Source organism: Poecilia mexicana, unplaced genomic scaffold (genome assembly GCF_051168715.1).
Source record: "Poecilia mexicana isolate PSO_F unplaced genomic scaffold, ASM5116871v1 scaffold_2, whole genome shotgun sequence".
Classification (NCBI taxonomy): domain Eukaryota; kingdom Metazoa; phylum Chordata; class Actinopteri; order Cyprinodontiformes; family Poeciliidae; genus Poecilia; species Poecilia mexicana.
In genome coordinates this window covers 46866712-46880621 of record NW_028263371.1, presented here as the reverse complement: position 1 = coordinate 46880621, position 13910 = coordinate 46866712, and the positions used below count along the sequence as shown (strand labels likewise).

At 40.8% G+C, this 13910-nt stretch overlaps 1 protein-coding gene across 1 annotated transcript; it reads left to right on the top strand.

The window, feature by feature from the left end:
* The first annotated feature begins 8783 nt into the window (after positions 1-8783).
* Positions 8784-13311, top strand: vgll3 (vestigial-like family member 3). Its single transcript, XM_015011379.2, has 4 exons — positions 8784-9316; positions 11024-11381; positions 11471-12022; positions 12740-13311. The coding sequence occupies exons 1-4, from the start codon at positions 9047-9049 to the stop codon at positions 12778-12780; spliced, it is 1221 nt and encodes a 406-aa protein (XP_014866865.1). The 5' UTR covers positions 8784-9046; the 3' UTR covers positions 12781-13311.
* The last annotated feature ends 599 nt before the right edge of the window (positions 13312-13910 follow it).

Below are 13910 nucleotides of genomic sequence, written 5' to 3'. Positions count from 1 at the left end.
TTCTCCAAATAACAATGTACTGACAGTTCAGTTCTTACATATGCAAACCTACCAAAAAATACAACATTTGTAATTGAAGGGAAAGGTTGATCTTCAAGGTGTACACTCAGACATACAAATGCATGTCACACTTTTCAGATTTATGCTAGATTTTAAGAAGCAAGCCTAGATTTCCTTTAAATTCACCATGATATGATTGTTTATGTTGGTCTATCATATTAATTTGCAATAAGTAATACAATTGAGTCACAGAATGTAACATAATGTTGTTTTAATATTTGTGACTGAGGCACAAAAACAAAATAATCATACATATCACCTTCACATTATTGCCTGCAAAAAATAACCTCTGCGTATTTCCTTCATGTTTTTTTTTTATTCAGACTGCATGCTGGACAGCACTTTATTACAGTCACACAAGATATCAACTCGTAATACGTCGGTCTTTTAAACAAAAAAAAATCCATTAAAATTTTAAACACTAACAGTTAACCGCAAAATCCTATTCGAAGTCAACTCATGATTAATTTCACACATCTCAGCAGCATAAATTCAAATGTCTGGTGTAAACATCAACTTATTACTTAACATTTGCCGTGAACCGTCCTATTTAACTTTTAAATCCATGGTCATTTTGTTTAAAAGAAAACTTTTTTCCTGAAGTGACCCTCCGAAGAGGAGCAACATCAGTGAAGTGAGTTGTTCTTCTCTGCTGTGACCCTGCCTTTGAGTCTCCATCATTTCATTAACTTCTTCCTGGTAGCCTGAGTAGCTGCCATTATCTTTACACATGCAGAATGGGAACTAAAGCTGGAGGATGGACTGTGTAATTATACGCTTTTTAAACAAGGTCAGTGGGGCGACTCTGAACTTCATGTCCGATGGTTGCTCTAGAATGGCCAGATTTCATTGGTACCAACACATGAGCATGCAAAGTGTAAAAAAAAAAGATGTACTTTTCTTTTTCCAAAGAACACAATTAAAAATCTCATTTACGTCTAGAAACTGCAAAAATGGTGAGAACAATAAAACCCAATCAGGGAGCTAATGGATACTCTGTAAGTGCTTTTGTTTTGTTTTTTTTCCTCAGCTTGACATTTAAATTTTGTTTCCATTAACTTACAAATGACTCTTTTCTTCATTAAAGTGCAAATGACACCACCAGGTTGTTATATATCATCCTGAAACTCAATTACACATCAAGACTCATATTTAGGTCTTTTAAAAGCTGGGACTCTTTTTTTTTTTTTTTTTTTTGTTCAAACCTTATTGATGATCATTGAAATCCCAAAATTGCAAATATTTTTGTTCTTTGAGATGAATTAATTGTTAGACTCCTCTCCACATGAAGACAGTTCAAAACAGAGGATACTGAACCCATGAAATCATTTAATGTTGACATTTGAGAAATTATTTGTTTTGTCTACTGGTTTAAAATTACATAGCTGGAAGGTATAAAAGACCCTAACTCTCTGAATGCACTGTCCTGTACCTACTTATCTCTGTTTGAAAGTCACAGTTTTGAGGTAATAGAAGATGATCAGACACCAAAATGCCTTACTAATTTTTGTCTAGAAGCATTATTGGTGATCTTTACTCTGGGTAGAAGAAAAATATTCATGGTTTTAAAATGGCATCCATTCATGCCGAATGATTGCTGGGGCCATGATACAGTTACCAGCCCCTCTAGAAATCTACAACGTTAAATAGATATAAATGGGTGGATGTTTTGAGATATTGTTCCTTTTGTGTCATCTTGAAGCAGATTACCTGTTCTCCTTAACCTTAAAAGGCACTTTGTCCACACAACATCCAATCCCTGGATTATAAGTTATTTTTAGTCAATCCACTCTATGTGATTTTGAACATTGAACTTTGGTTGCTGGTGCCAGACAAGCTGCTCTCAGCTTTGCTGCTGATCTAATGGGATTGTCAGGCAAAACTAACTCTCAAGGTTAAATCTTTTCTTCTTGAAGTAATTGAAACTTCAGGAAATTGCCTTCCTCACATCAAGATGCTTGAACTTGTTACCATAGGAATGGCTGACTGCACTGTTAATATTAGCAAACAATTGAACAGGTGTACCCAATTAAGTGGCTAGTTAGTGTTGTTATTGTGTATGTGTTTTAGTGCTTTTGTTTTTGCAGCTGACTTTTAAAGGGCTTGACACTTCACACTTGTCTTCCTCTCTCTTTCATGGGCCACGTAGTTTTGGAAATATGTGTTTACACAAACGTGATCATTACCAAAAGACTTGAAGATAGCTTTAAGCCTTCAGATTTACAAAGCAAAGCTGCACACAAACCACACATAACACAAACCATCAGTGTGCAAACTGTTTGCTCGAATATTTTCCTTTCTTCTCTACAGCATAAATATTGATAGCTTGCTACAATCCCTCTTTCGGGCACAATGCCATCTGGAGTCGAAAGTGCATCTGGCCTAATTTGGTGAAATCTCACACAATAGAAATGCATACAAAGTAACATGAGGGCCAGTCAGTGAGACAAATACAACCAATAACACCAATAACTCTCAGCGTTTCCTTACTAGATCCTTGAGTTAACTGTTCATATCCATCCATCCATTTTCTGCCGCTTATCCGGGATCGGGTCGCAGGGGCAGCAGCTTCAGAAGGGAGGCCCAGACTTCCCTTTCCCCAACCACTTCTTCCAGCTCCTCCGGGGGAACCCCAAGGCGTTCCCAGGCCAGCCGAGAGACATAGTCCCTCCAGCGTGTCCTGGGTCTTCCACGGGGCCTCCTCCTGGTGGGACGTGCCCGGAACACCTCACCAGGGGGGCATCCAGGATCCTGACCAGATGCGCGAGCTACCTCAACTGGCTCCTCTCGACGTGGAGGAGCAGCGGCTCTACTCTGAGTCCCTCCCAGATGACCGAGCTTCTCACCATATCTCTAAGGGAGAGCCCAGCCACCCTGCGGAGGAAACCCATTTCAGCCGCTTGTATCCGGGACCTCGTTCTTTCGGTCATGACCCAAAGCTCATGACCATAGATGAGGGTAGGAACATAGATCAACCGGTAAATCGAGAGCTTCGCTTTTTGACTCAGCTCTCTCTTCACCACGACGGACCAGTACAGCGCACGCTTCACGGCAGATGCTGCACCAATCCGCCTGTCAATCTCCCGCTTCCTTCTTCCCTCATTCGTGAACAAGATCCCCAGATACTTGAACTCCTCCACTTGAGGCAGGACAACACCCCTGACCTGGAGAAGGCACTCTACCCTTTTCCGGCTCAAGACCATGGACTCGGATTTGGAGGCACTGAGCCTCATCCCGGACGCTTCACACTCGTCCGCGACCGCTCCAACGAGAGCTGCAGATCACGTCCCGATGAAGCCAACAGGACCACATCATCCGCAAAAAGCAGAGATGCGATCCCAAGGCCACCTAAACAGATCCCCTCAACACCTCGGGTGCGCCTAGAAATTCTGTCCATGAAAGTAAGGAACAGAATCAGTGACAAAGGTCAGCCTTGGCGGAGTCCAACTCTCACTGGAAACGAGCCTGACTTACTGCCGGCAATGCGGACCAGACTCTGACACCGGTCATACAGGGACCTGACAGCCCATATCAAAGGGCCTGGTACCCCATACTCCCGGAGAACACCCCACAAGGCCTCCTGAGGGACACAATCGAACGCCTTCTTCAAGTCCACAAAACACATGTAGAAGGTGTAGAGCTGGTCCAGTGTTCCACGACCAGGACGAAAACCACACTGCTCTTCCTGAATCCGAGGTTTGACTATCCGATGGACCCTCCTCTTCAGAACCCCTGAATAGACTTTACCAGGGAGGCTTAAGAGTGTGACCCCCCTGTAATTTGAGCACACCCTCCGGTCCCCCTTTTTAAATAGGGGGACCACCACCCCAGTCTGCCAATCCAGAGGAACTGCCCCCGATGTCCATGCGATATTGCAGAGTTGCGTGAGCCAACACAACCCTACAACATTCAGAGCCTTAAGGAACTCCGGGCGGATCTCATCCACCCCCGGGGCCCTGCCACCGAGGAGCTTTTTCACCACCTCGGCGACCTCGTCCCCAGAGATTGGAGAGCCCAACCCAGAGTCCCCAGGCTCAGCTTCCTCAGCAGAAGGCATGTTGGTGGGATTGAGGAGGTCTTCGAAGTATTCCGCCCACCGGCCCACAACGTCCCGAGTTGAGGTCAGCAGCACATCATCCCCACTATAAACAGTGTTGGTGCTGCACTGCTTCCCCCTCCTGAGACGCCGGATGGTGGACCAGAATCGCCTTGAAGCCGTATGGAAGTCTTTCTCCATGGCCTCTCCAAACTCCTCCCACGCCCTAGTTTTGTCCTCAGCAATCACCCGAGCCACATGCCGCTTCACCCGCCGGTACCCATCAGCTGCTTCTGGAGTCCCACAAGCCAAAAAGGCCTGATAGGACTCCTTCTTCAGCTAGACAGCATCCCTCACCGAAGGTGTCCATCAACGGGTTAGAGGGTTGCCGCCGCGACAGGCATCAACAACCTTGCGGCCGCAGCTCCAATAAGCCGCCTCAGCAATGGAGGCACGGAACATGGTTCATTCAGACTCAATGTCCCCCACTTCCCCCGGAACGTGTTAGAAGTTCTGCCGGAGATGGGAGTTAAAACTCCGTCTCACAGGGGACTCCGCCAGACGTTCCCAGCAGACCTTCACTATACGGCCTGCCAGGTCTGACCGGCTTCCTCCCCCACCACCGGAGCCAACTCACCACCAGGTAGTGGTCAGTGGATAGCTCCGCACCCCTCTTCACCCGAGTGTCCAAGACATACGGTCCCAGATCCGATGAAACGATGACAAAATCGATCATTGAACTGCGGCCTAGGGTGTTCATATGTCTAATGTTTTAGATACAAATATTATGAATTGTTTCCTTTATGGAGGAACTTTAGACAAATATACCAAAGGCATTCTGGATAGGAAACATTATCCATGACTAATGCTATTTTCCCCATTTTAAGTTTATAATAAATATAAACAATGGACCAATACGTCCTTCTGTTGCATTGTCGTTTTATCATTTAACACTAAAAATAGTCATTGAAAAATCTCCCTTATTGATGACAAAAGAGTGTTGATTTACAATATAGGAACTACGTGCATATCTGAACATTGTTAATCATTTTCATCTCGTATTTGTAATAAGTGTTATCATCATCATTATACTGCCATCTTCAGAGTAAACACAAGCAGGTGTACACCGCAATGGACTCTCCGGGGCAAAAGAATCCGAGCAGCTACAGCAAAAAATTCCTGATCCTGCAGTCTGCCTAATGTGAGATGTAATCATCAACAGACCTCAGAGTTATTACACACCTGCTCATTAGGTATGAAGTATATGAGATATTTTTGTTTTATTATTATTAAAACCAGCTTTACTTGAAGGGTGGGGGGGGGGGGACAATGCTGTGACCCCATTAAGAATAATGTTTTTGTTGTGACGGTTTCAAAGTGTGAAGATTCAAAGAGTGGCGTTGATCTTCTTTTACCTTCGAGAGTTACACAGTATCTAGGACAAAACCCTTGAGAGCTGTTTTTTGGTTCCTTGGGATGGATCCCCAAAACCGGATCCTTGTTTCCTTCAAATACGTCTGTGATCTGTGTTGGTGGAAGCTAAATAAAAGCATAAAGTTTCTTTAGATCTAAAAGCACTGGAGGTCTTTCTGACACTTTGATGGAAAAGCAAACAATTCCCCTCTCTTTAATTCTAGTCCTTTCCCTTCTCCTCCCTCTGCTTTTCCCTCTAAACCCACCACTAATAATCTTCTCTGTGCCTCATTAAGGAGCAAAGGAGTGGAGGCGCCAACTGCTCCAGATGTTTTGTGGAAACCCCCCCTGAGGTCCAGAGGGTTGTCTCAAGACAGTTTGTGCATATTTGTGTGCTGTAATGTGCACTGTGAACTTTACACAGGTTTGATACTTCCTGCACAGTTCCACTGCCCTCCTTATGAATGAACTCCATCAAAGTGACGTTTCATCAAAATATTTTCATTAGTTTAATATTTAATCTTTTGCCCTACTTTTACTTCCAATTATATTGACAATCTTTATTCTCATTCATTACAAGACAGATTAATTCTTTCTATTTTTCAGATCCTGAAAATATCTGCAATAATTTGTATTATTTCTTGAATTTTTTTTTCAAATTTTGAAATTGTTGGCAGCTAACTACTGACAGTTACCTGCCAACTGGGGTGCTGGCTTTGTTTCACTGGCTCAAGATCCTATTAGTTTCTCCATGACCTTTCATCCCATTGCGAATCCTAAGATATGATAACCAAATGTTCCTTGTTTTTCCCAGATTAAACATAAAAAGTAGAGATGGCAGTGCATTTGCAGTAGCTGCCTCTATTCACTGGAACAATACACTTTTTCGCAAGAGATCTGCTTCGGATATTGATCATTTAAAAAAAAAACCTTTAAAGACTGCAAATTGTAAATTGTAAACACCAAGTATATCAAAATATGGTTGTCCACATAAACTAACATGTTGCTCAGCATCAACCAGAGAAAGAGCTGCAGAGGTAGGGAACTCTGTAGCACTGCAGCTATTAGTTGTACACTCCAAAAATCTGCCACTCCTGAAGAAAAGCCAGAAGTAATCTGGTTTAAGTTCACCACAAACGTTGGAAGGGACTTTAATTTTGACCCAAACACACATGTTTGTGTTAGTCAAAACATGTGTGCTTTACCTGTTCACATGTTTGGCCTGTACGTTGGTACAGGACAGTAGATTCAGAGAGAAAGGGTCTTTTATACCTTCTTATTGTACATCCTAACAATTCAACTCGGAATCTTGCTGCAACTCGGAATCTTGAGGCGAAGAAATTGATACCAATTTCTTCGCCGTACAGATCACACTGCATACAGTCCCAAATAAAATACACAAAAGTTTGTTGCTGGAAGGTAATAGTATGCTTAAAGAATGGGAATACATTTGCAAAGCACTTTCAGTCAGAAACAAATTCAACACAAAACTATGGTTTCACAGCTTTATCTGCTTCTGTTGCTTCAAACATATTTCTGTCTCTTTTTACAAGCGTTTTTTTTTTTCTGTCAGTGACACCACACACTTTCAACATGTGGCCTGAATAATTCAGCTTTCCTCTGTGTCATCAAAGTGAATCAAACATAAGTGAAATTGATGAGATTGTTACTGTTCAAGTCCCAGAAGTGTCTTCACATCTGCTAACAAAAGTGTCAGCATTCATTGTAGTGCATAGGCTACATATAAATAATAAATCTTCCTTTTGCGCTCCTTACATATTAATCTTTCCTCAGACCCTATAGTGTGTGATAAAATGTAGATGAATGCAGCTGACAACGGAAAATTAATTTCTGTGATTTAGACAAGAAGTTCTTATTTGAACAATGGAAAGGTGGGTCACATTTGTTTATTCATTTTTTGTTTATTTTTGAAAAATATGTTCCCACTTTTTACTCTTATCTAAATTATTTCTGTTTATTTTCATTTTAAATTAAGTTTGAGTATCTTAGTATGGTTTGTTACTTGGAACATTTAAAGAATAATAATACCATCTGCATTTTCCAGTAACCACAAAGTTGAAAATAAACTTAAAGTTTCACAATATGTACCGTATTTGAAGAAGATTATGCTTGTCCCAGAAATAACTTTGCTTTGTGTAGTACAAATTACAGTTTGTGACATCATATTTAGTAAAACATATTTTATTTTCATTACCATTTCACCAAATTTACTTTATAAGGTGCATAGTGAGCACATGGGTCAAATTGATGAATTGTTATATCATATCTCATCAATAGGTGGCAGCAGATAGTACAGCTCAGTAAATCAATGAGTCCAAACAGCCCAGGAGAAAACATCAGCAACCACACACACTGTTTATATTCATAGATGTTTCTGTACTTGGTTTTGGTTATAATTACTTTATTAATGTATGTAATAACTGATTTTCAGAGTTTCTTGGACTTTTAGACGTTTACCCGAAGTACAATAAATTTAGGGATTTCCCAATCCATAAAGCAAAAGATTTTATGGATTGACTGCACTTTTTGCTTAAGGAAGTTGGTGGTTTTACCCAGTTTAAAAACTGGGTAACTTTTTACACAAAAATAGAACATGCATTTTTGAACTAATACATCTGGGGTACTTAAAAATAATTTTCAAAACTTTATGGTTTTTATTTCGTTTAGACTAAAATTTAGTACACATATTTTGATCAACAAAAAAAACATGTACACAACATTTTGCTTCACAAGATTTGTTGAAAAAGCAATTATTATTTGGAAAATTCAAATTTTAAGTCAAAATTTGACTTCACAACTGAATATCCCCTTAAGGACACGTTAGTAGGTTTTTTTGTTACAGTGTTTCTGTAATGACATGTGACTGTGGCTTAATATTAGTTTAGAACTGGAAAAGAGTAAAGTTGGGTTTGAGGCCATTCCCAGGTGTTTTGGAGCTGAACATACCACAGTATAAATAAGTCACCACCAACAGTGATTTTCTTGTTAACCACTGCCCACCACATACACCTCAGTTCCTACTGAGAGTTAAATTCCTTGAGTGACAGAGTGCTCCAGAAACGCAATCTAAAAATCTAAATTTCTGAGGTGCTTCATTTTGAGCTTTAATTTTTTGTATACCACAATCATCAAATCTAACAGACACAAAAGCCGTATAATAAATGAGTTGCACTTTTTGATATGCATTTATGACATAAACTGTCTGACAATATTCTTAAAAGTTGAGCTGCACCTGTCCACTTTGCTGAGTTGGAAACCAACAGTTTAGACATTCTCTATCGCAGGCCCTTCCCCGGTGGGCGTGCGTAATGGCCACAGCCCTCTCTAAATATAACTCCCCTTCAAAACAGAAGGAGAGAAAAAGACAGAACGGAATTCGTTCTCGATCAAAAGCAATCTGGGAAGTTGTCAGGAAAGAATGTTCCCGGATATACCGTGAGTCTTACACCGTTTAGATTCATTTCATAGCCCCGGGTGGTGCTGGTGGAGCGCACAGCAGGGAGGCGCATTGTTTGTATGCAAACTGGACGGCATGGCCATTGTATGCGATTGGGCATATATGGAGCCGCTGCAGGCTCGGAGGACACCGCCCGTCTAAAGTCTCAAGGAGAGTTGTTCTCGGCTCTTTTCTTGCTTTCATGTGACTTTCTCTATCTTTCGAAAGTGATTGGCTTCCTCGCTATGAGTTGCCTGGATGTGATGTACCACCAAAGCTATGGAGCGCACTACCTCCCCGCAGCTGCGTACAAGGCGACATACTATAACCACCATCAGCAGCAACAACAGGTGAGACGCTGATACAAGTACTTTTTTTTATTTGCGCAAGAGACAAGGGCTTTTATTTACTTTCTCTCGGAGTTTTAATTCAGATTTAAGAAAATTATTATTTCCTGAAAAGCTATGGTAATGGGGATTTAAGATCTGAATTTTATAATTGTGACTATTAAGCTTTGAAAAGCTAAACTAGGAGTAATACAGGCAGCATCTTCATATCTGTCGCCTTTGATTTGACTTTTCAATGATAAAATTCCAATCTAGGATTCTGTATTCACTTCAGGTCAGGCGTAATGACACAGAGCGATTAATCCTGCGGTCAAACAGTGATGTAATGACAGCCAGTCACTCGCATAGGAATGTGGACCATAGCATGACAAATAGCTGGAATGCAGTTTGTGAATAAAAAAAGTTATCTTCACACGACTCCTAGATTGCTTTAGTAAAACAAGTTATTAATGGCAGACACTTCTCCAAAAAAGTTTGGTTAGGGTTGGTTGATATTCTTGAGATATGACACCAAAACCAAAAGCTACGACAGAATTTCAGAAGTTTGTTAAAGTTTATTTAAAAAAATAAACGTGTTTGTCTTTAGAAGTTTTTAAAACATAAATTCATGTTTTCAAGTGCATATCTTTTCTGACACGTGCAAATGTTAGTGTCAACCAGTTTATAATTCTGTTGCTCTCCTAAATTTATGACATAAATAAGTGATCCTGTCATCTTTTAGGCGACAGACCAACAGTCAATGACATAAACTGGAATAATGAAGGACAAAAAAGAAAACACATTAACATCAACAAATACATATTACCACTCACCAAAGTTTGTCTTTTTCTTTCTTTAATTAAAGCTAAAAAAAAAAAAAAAAAAAACATCCACTCAAAACTGTCTTGCAGTGTTAATAGGAGTGTACATTAAGACTGCATATTATATCCCAAAATTTTTAAGAAATTGTATTTAATAAGTAAGTGTATACATTGTTGATAGTGCACATCAGAACACAATGTGTGTTAGACATTAGGCTCAGCAGTTCATGCTTTACTTAACAACAAGACATTCAGCCTGTTGAATGAAGGGTCACTGCAGTAGATCCATAAATTATAGAATGCAGCACCAAATATGCTAATGGCCAATGAGAGTATTGGGAACATTGTAATAATAGTTGAGAGGCAAAGGTGTTAAAAAGTGTAAATATTTTCCATGATGAAAAAAAAAAACATTGCAGCATGTTGCAATATTTGAAAACTTCACCATTGCTTGATTTCCCAATATCATTATTTCATTGTGGACTTTGCCCACCTGACCCCTAACTGGTGGTGTGACTTGAATATGTTATGTTGGTAAAATATTCAAGTTTATTCCACTTATATTAGCACCACAGAACATTTTAAATCTATTCTGTCTATAGTTTTCAAGGTCTAGACCAGTGTTTCTCAACCCTGGTCCTCACCGATCCACCGACCCACCTCCCCCTGCTCTGCATGTTTTAGATGTGCCTCTTTTCCAGAACAGCTGATTCAAATGGTTACATGACCATCAAGTGCTGCAGAAGCCTGTTAATCACCCAGAGATACAATTCAGGTGTGTGGCAGAAGGGAAACACCTAAAACATGCAGGACAGGGGGGGGGGTGAGGACCAGGGTTGAGAAACACTGGTCTAGAACCAATTTGTTTGTCTATACATTTCTTTGTCTTTTTCTTGGTTCTCTCCTCCAGAGGAAGTTAAGTGCTTACAAGATGCAGGAGTGTACAGAGCAGCAGGAGCCACCTCAGGGAGGAATGAGAGGGATGTTGCAGAACAATCGGGCTGTTCAGCAGAGTCCTGCAGCAGCAACTGTTGAATCAAGTCCTAGATCCTCTGCTGAATCAGAGTTAAAGGACAGTACTCAACCAGCTGAGGCAGAATACTTGAGCTCGCGGTGTGTGTTGTTCACCTACTTTCAAGGCGACATTGGGGACGTTGTGGACGAACATTTCTCCCGTGCTCTCAGTCAACCCAGTTCCTTTAGTGTTGAGAGCAAGCCCATTAGAGTGACTCAGGTCACTTGCACAGCCACTAACAACCTATGGAAAGGTAAGAATATAAAGTTTCTCACTGAACAAAAAAGAAGATGGGGAAAACAAATCCTATGGCTTTGTGTTAACATTTTTTGACTGTTTTAGATGGTGGTTCCCATCCTGATGGTCAGGGCACTTCATCTTGGAGCAGTCCTTTCCCACCTCAAGTCAGTTCCTGTCTGCCATCGGTTTCTGCCTCAGTCCACCCAGAGTTCTCCTCCAGCCCTGTTTCCTTCAGCCATCCAGATGGAGCGCTGTGGGCCAGCCATGTGCTTTCCCAAGCCAGCATCCCATCTCCAGCTTCACTCTCTGACAGCTGGACCTACAGTCTGAGTCCCCAGGCCACAAGTGGCTATCCTAATGTTCATGATGTCTACCACTCGCACCCACGGTCCCACCCCCACATCCACACCAGGCACCATCACTCCATGCTTCATTCGTACTCACCCCACAGCCCAGCTTTGGATCCCAGATTCAATGCATTGCTGCTGCCGGGCGTTAGGAGCCAAAGTCAAGCTGCCACCAGCCCTGGTAGCTCCCCACACAGTGACGGGGGCAAAGCGGAGCTAGATCTCGGTAGCAACAGCCCTATCTCTGCAGCCTCTGTCTCCTGGACCCCTCCGGCCCTGCATGGATCACTGGAGACTTACGACTCAGGTATTTTAAAACGGCCCATCTATTTAACACATAATTTGAATTGTTAAAACAACCTGGTTAACCTTCCCTGCTCTCAGGTTAGGCTAGCCAGCCCAACCTGTCCTAATGGAAATTACTTCAGGCTTGTACTGATAATGATGCAGTGGCGACCTGCCACGACCCCTCAGATAAAGACAAAAGACTACTAGCTGTAGAAATAGAAAAACTCTTGTTGGTGCAAATCTCTTTGGCTTTTACTTTAATTTGAGACCAAAGAGTTCTGTTTAAAGAGCTTGATTTTTGATCCACATTAGTGAATGTTAAATGTTTCAGTTTGGCTGGAAACTTGCAAATTCTGTTGCTGCTTTCTTGGCCAAACACTATTCAAGTTACTACACAGTTTCTTTGGTAAGGGTTGCTGACTATCAATTTGTCTTATTAGCCGGGACATTTTAGTCAGCTTTAAATGCACTAAGAGTTCATCAAACCTAAACCTATAGATTTTGTGTGAAACTAATTTGTGCAACAAAATTAAAGGTGGTAAGTTCTGAAGATTTCCCAAGTCTCAGTTTGGAAAGTCTCCTGTCAGACTTGCTATTGGATTACTTGCCTGATCTTAATGTAATATACCAGACTTTGTTCAGCTCAGAATCAGATAGGTGGCCCCAACAATTTCTTACTTGGACACTAATATGTGCAATTGGTAAAAAAAAAAAAAATCTCCTTTTTTCTCTGCAGCTATTGATCAGACCAAGATGAAGACATCCATTTGGTTCTAGTGGATGAACTTAAGACGGACTATCTGCTCACACCAAAAAAGGACTAACTGTGTGACCTTACGGCTGCATGACCAGCACTGTAATGCAAAATGTAGATGAAGAACACTATCTACAGTTTCATTTATGTACGAGTCCTCGCAGTCCTAATGAAAATGAACTCAGGCTTGTACTGGTGTGACAACGATGCAGTGGCGACCTGTCACGACCCCTTAAATGATGACAAAAGACTACTAGCTGTAGGAATAGAAAAAACTCTTGTTGGTGCAAATCTTTTTGACTTTTAATGTGAGACCAAGGAGTTCTGTTTAAAGAGCTTGATTTTTGATCCACGTTATTGGCGCATTGTTAATGTTTGTTACTGTAAATTCCTTGCTGCGTGTGTGTTGTTTACCATGCTAAACTGTCATTTGGTGAATGGTGTACAAAAACTGTTGCTTAATTGACTTCTATGCTTATTTGTCTTCAGAAATGTGTAATTCAAATACAGTTGCTTTATGTTGAATATAATAAATTAATAAAAAAATTAGAAAACGTGTCTTTATTTCAGTAAAGCCTAAAAACAGCAAACAAGGAAACCTGTCTAAACTAGGCTAAATCAGCTCATTGCTGACAAACACTCTTGCAGGGAGTTTGCTGCATTCCAAAGGCAGTTATTGTACTGAAAACATCCACACACATTTCCAGACTGGGCACAAAAGAATGCATTTCCTGTCTGGATAGGAAGTTTGTTAGGCTGAACCAGACTACTCGCGTGCACAGACACAAACATGGAAATACGGTGGTTGGCTTTGGTTGCAGTTAGCTAAATAGATTACAATAATTCAGCATTAAAAATATCTTCATGCATGATCTTGGTCTGAAAAGAAAGCTAGGGCATGTAAAATTACTACAGAAGTGTCGGTATAACTACTGAACGAGGAAAACGAAAAATATATCTTAAATCTATCTAGGAAATATTATTTTAGTATCTGAATAATGTAAACTCTATATACAAATGTAATCTGCAACTTTACCAATATTTTAACAGATATGAAAGCACTTTTTAATTTCATGTGGTTAACTTTTTTAAGATGGGAAAACTGATTTTCACTGATATAATTCTTCAGCTATCTATGTCATCCACGTGCAAC